The sequence below is a fragment of the Bison bison genome, unplaced genomic scaffold (genome assembly GCF_000754665.1).
Source record: "Bison bison bison isolate TAMUID 2011002044 unplaced genomic scaffold, Bison_UMD1.0 scf7180017864365, whole genome shotgun sequence".
NCBI classification, from domain to species: domain Eukaryota; kingdom Metazoa; phylum Chordata; class Mammalia; order Artiodactyla; family Bovidae; genus Bison; species Bison bison.
In genome coordinates this window covers 1,240,313-1,241,865 of record NW_011494937.1, presented here as the reverse complement: position 1 = coordinate 1,241,865, position 1,553 = coordinate 1,240,313, and the positions used below count along the sequence as shown (strand labels likewise).

At 56.0% G+C, this 1,553-nt stretch overlaps 1 protein-coding gene across 1 annotated transcript in view; it reads right to left on the bottom strand.

Annotated features, from left to right (window-relative positions):
- Nucleotides 1-1,316, bottom strand: part of SAMD1 (sterile alpha motif domain containing 1) — a 5,242-nt gene extending 3,926 nt beyond the window's left edge. Inside the window, exon 1 of the mRNA XM_010855514.1 lies at nt 1,310-1,316. Within this exon, the coding sequence (XP_010853816.1) occupies nt 1,310-1,316 (7 nt within the window). The remainder of the gene's footprint in view (nt 1-1,309) is intronic.
- Between the last annotated feature and the right edge of the window lie 237 nt (nt 1,317-1,553).

The following is a 1,553-nucleotide window of genomic DNA, read 5'->3' as shown; positions in this document are numbered from 1 at the left end:
CTTGGCCCTGCGCGGGGAGGGGGGCGCGCACGGTCTCCACCACCCCATACCCCCCCTGCCAGGGCCGCCCCCGCCGCCGCTCGGCTTCCCGGCGCGCCGGCCCCAGCGTCTCCCTAGAGCTCCCGCCCTTTCGGCCTCTCGTTGGACGCAGAGGGGGTGCGCCTCAGAATGTGGGGACCCCTAATCTTGGGTCAGAGGGCAGTTTGGCGCCCCCTTCTCCAGCAGGGCGGAGGGGAGTGGCGGAATTCCAGCTAAACCCAGCTTTACAAGGACTCCAGGCCAGGTGCTGATCAGCTTGGACGCTGGGGTCCGAAATTCTCTTTCCAACCCCCTGGGGGTGCGTGGGTGGGTGACCGAAGTCAGGAACACTAGCGACACTTTTTTTTAAACAAAACTTTATTGATAATAGTTTTCAAATATGTTTACAACAGCACACTGTTCAAGAGGAAGTTGCGTCCTTCGCAGCACACAGGTTGAATCACCCCCGCGCCCACCCGGGGTCCCACCCCAGGCCTGAGAGCTCCTCCTAGGATGGGGAGAAATGATGAGTGGAACAAATGTGGGGATGAATGGGGTGACTCCCGACTTTTCTATTCAGAGAGAAAAAACCACAAATGGGTGGTGGCAGTGGTGGTGGTGGGGGGGGAGAACCGGTGATTGACAGCTGACAGCTAAGCAGAGGAGGAGCGCCCAAGATGGGGGGTGGAGGGCGGAGGCTGCTGGGTGAATAAAATAAGCAGTCCCTCGCAGGAACCCTGGCCTTGAACCCGGGGGAGGGGGCGCTCTACCTCCTTCTGCGGTGATTGCCTTCCCAATTGACAGGAAGCTGGACATTAAAATCTAGCTGAGAATAAAATCAAGGAGTTTGGGGAGAGTGTTACTGGGAGGGACGACCCTCGGCTCGGGGCTTCCCCTCTTGTCTTTTCAGGGGACGACTCCTCTTTGGCAGGGAGAGGGGCAGCTGCTTTGTCTGGGTCCCGAAGCCCAAGAGTGAAGACAGGTCTGTTGGGAGCAGAACAGAGTAGGGGCTTCCTAAAGGGGCTGAGACCCTTCCAGGCTTGGCAGGGGATCCTGGGGAAGGGATGGGGGGAGGAGGCAGGAGAGATTAGCAGCTTGGGGGAGAGGTTCGAACCCCAGCTCCTTCCTTTACAGTCAGTCTGCTTCCCAGTTTTTGTTAAAAAAAAAAAAAAAGATTTGAAGAGGAGGGGCATGGGAAAGGGTGGGAGAGGAAGGACGGAGGGCGGCATTGGTGGAACTTAAATAAGATTGTAAATTGTATTTTTAAAAAAAATTATACCAAGTGGCCCACTGAACATGTCACTAAAATCTCTCCTTCCCTGGCAGGATTATTCTGAAGGCAAGGTTGGCTTTTCATTCATTCGCCATTACAGAGTGGTGCCTGTCGGGTTTTTTGGGGGGGAGGGGGAGGGGTGGCTGTAGTTAAGTTTGGGCCCCTCTTGCCACACCCTGTCCCTGAAACCAGGGAGACCTGGTCTGACCTGAAGAAGGGAAGAACTGAGAAACTCATTTAAAACAGGCAGAAGTGGGCTGGG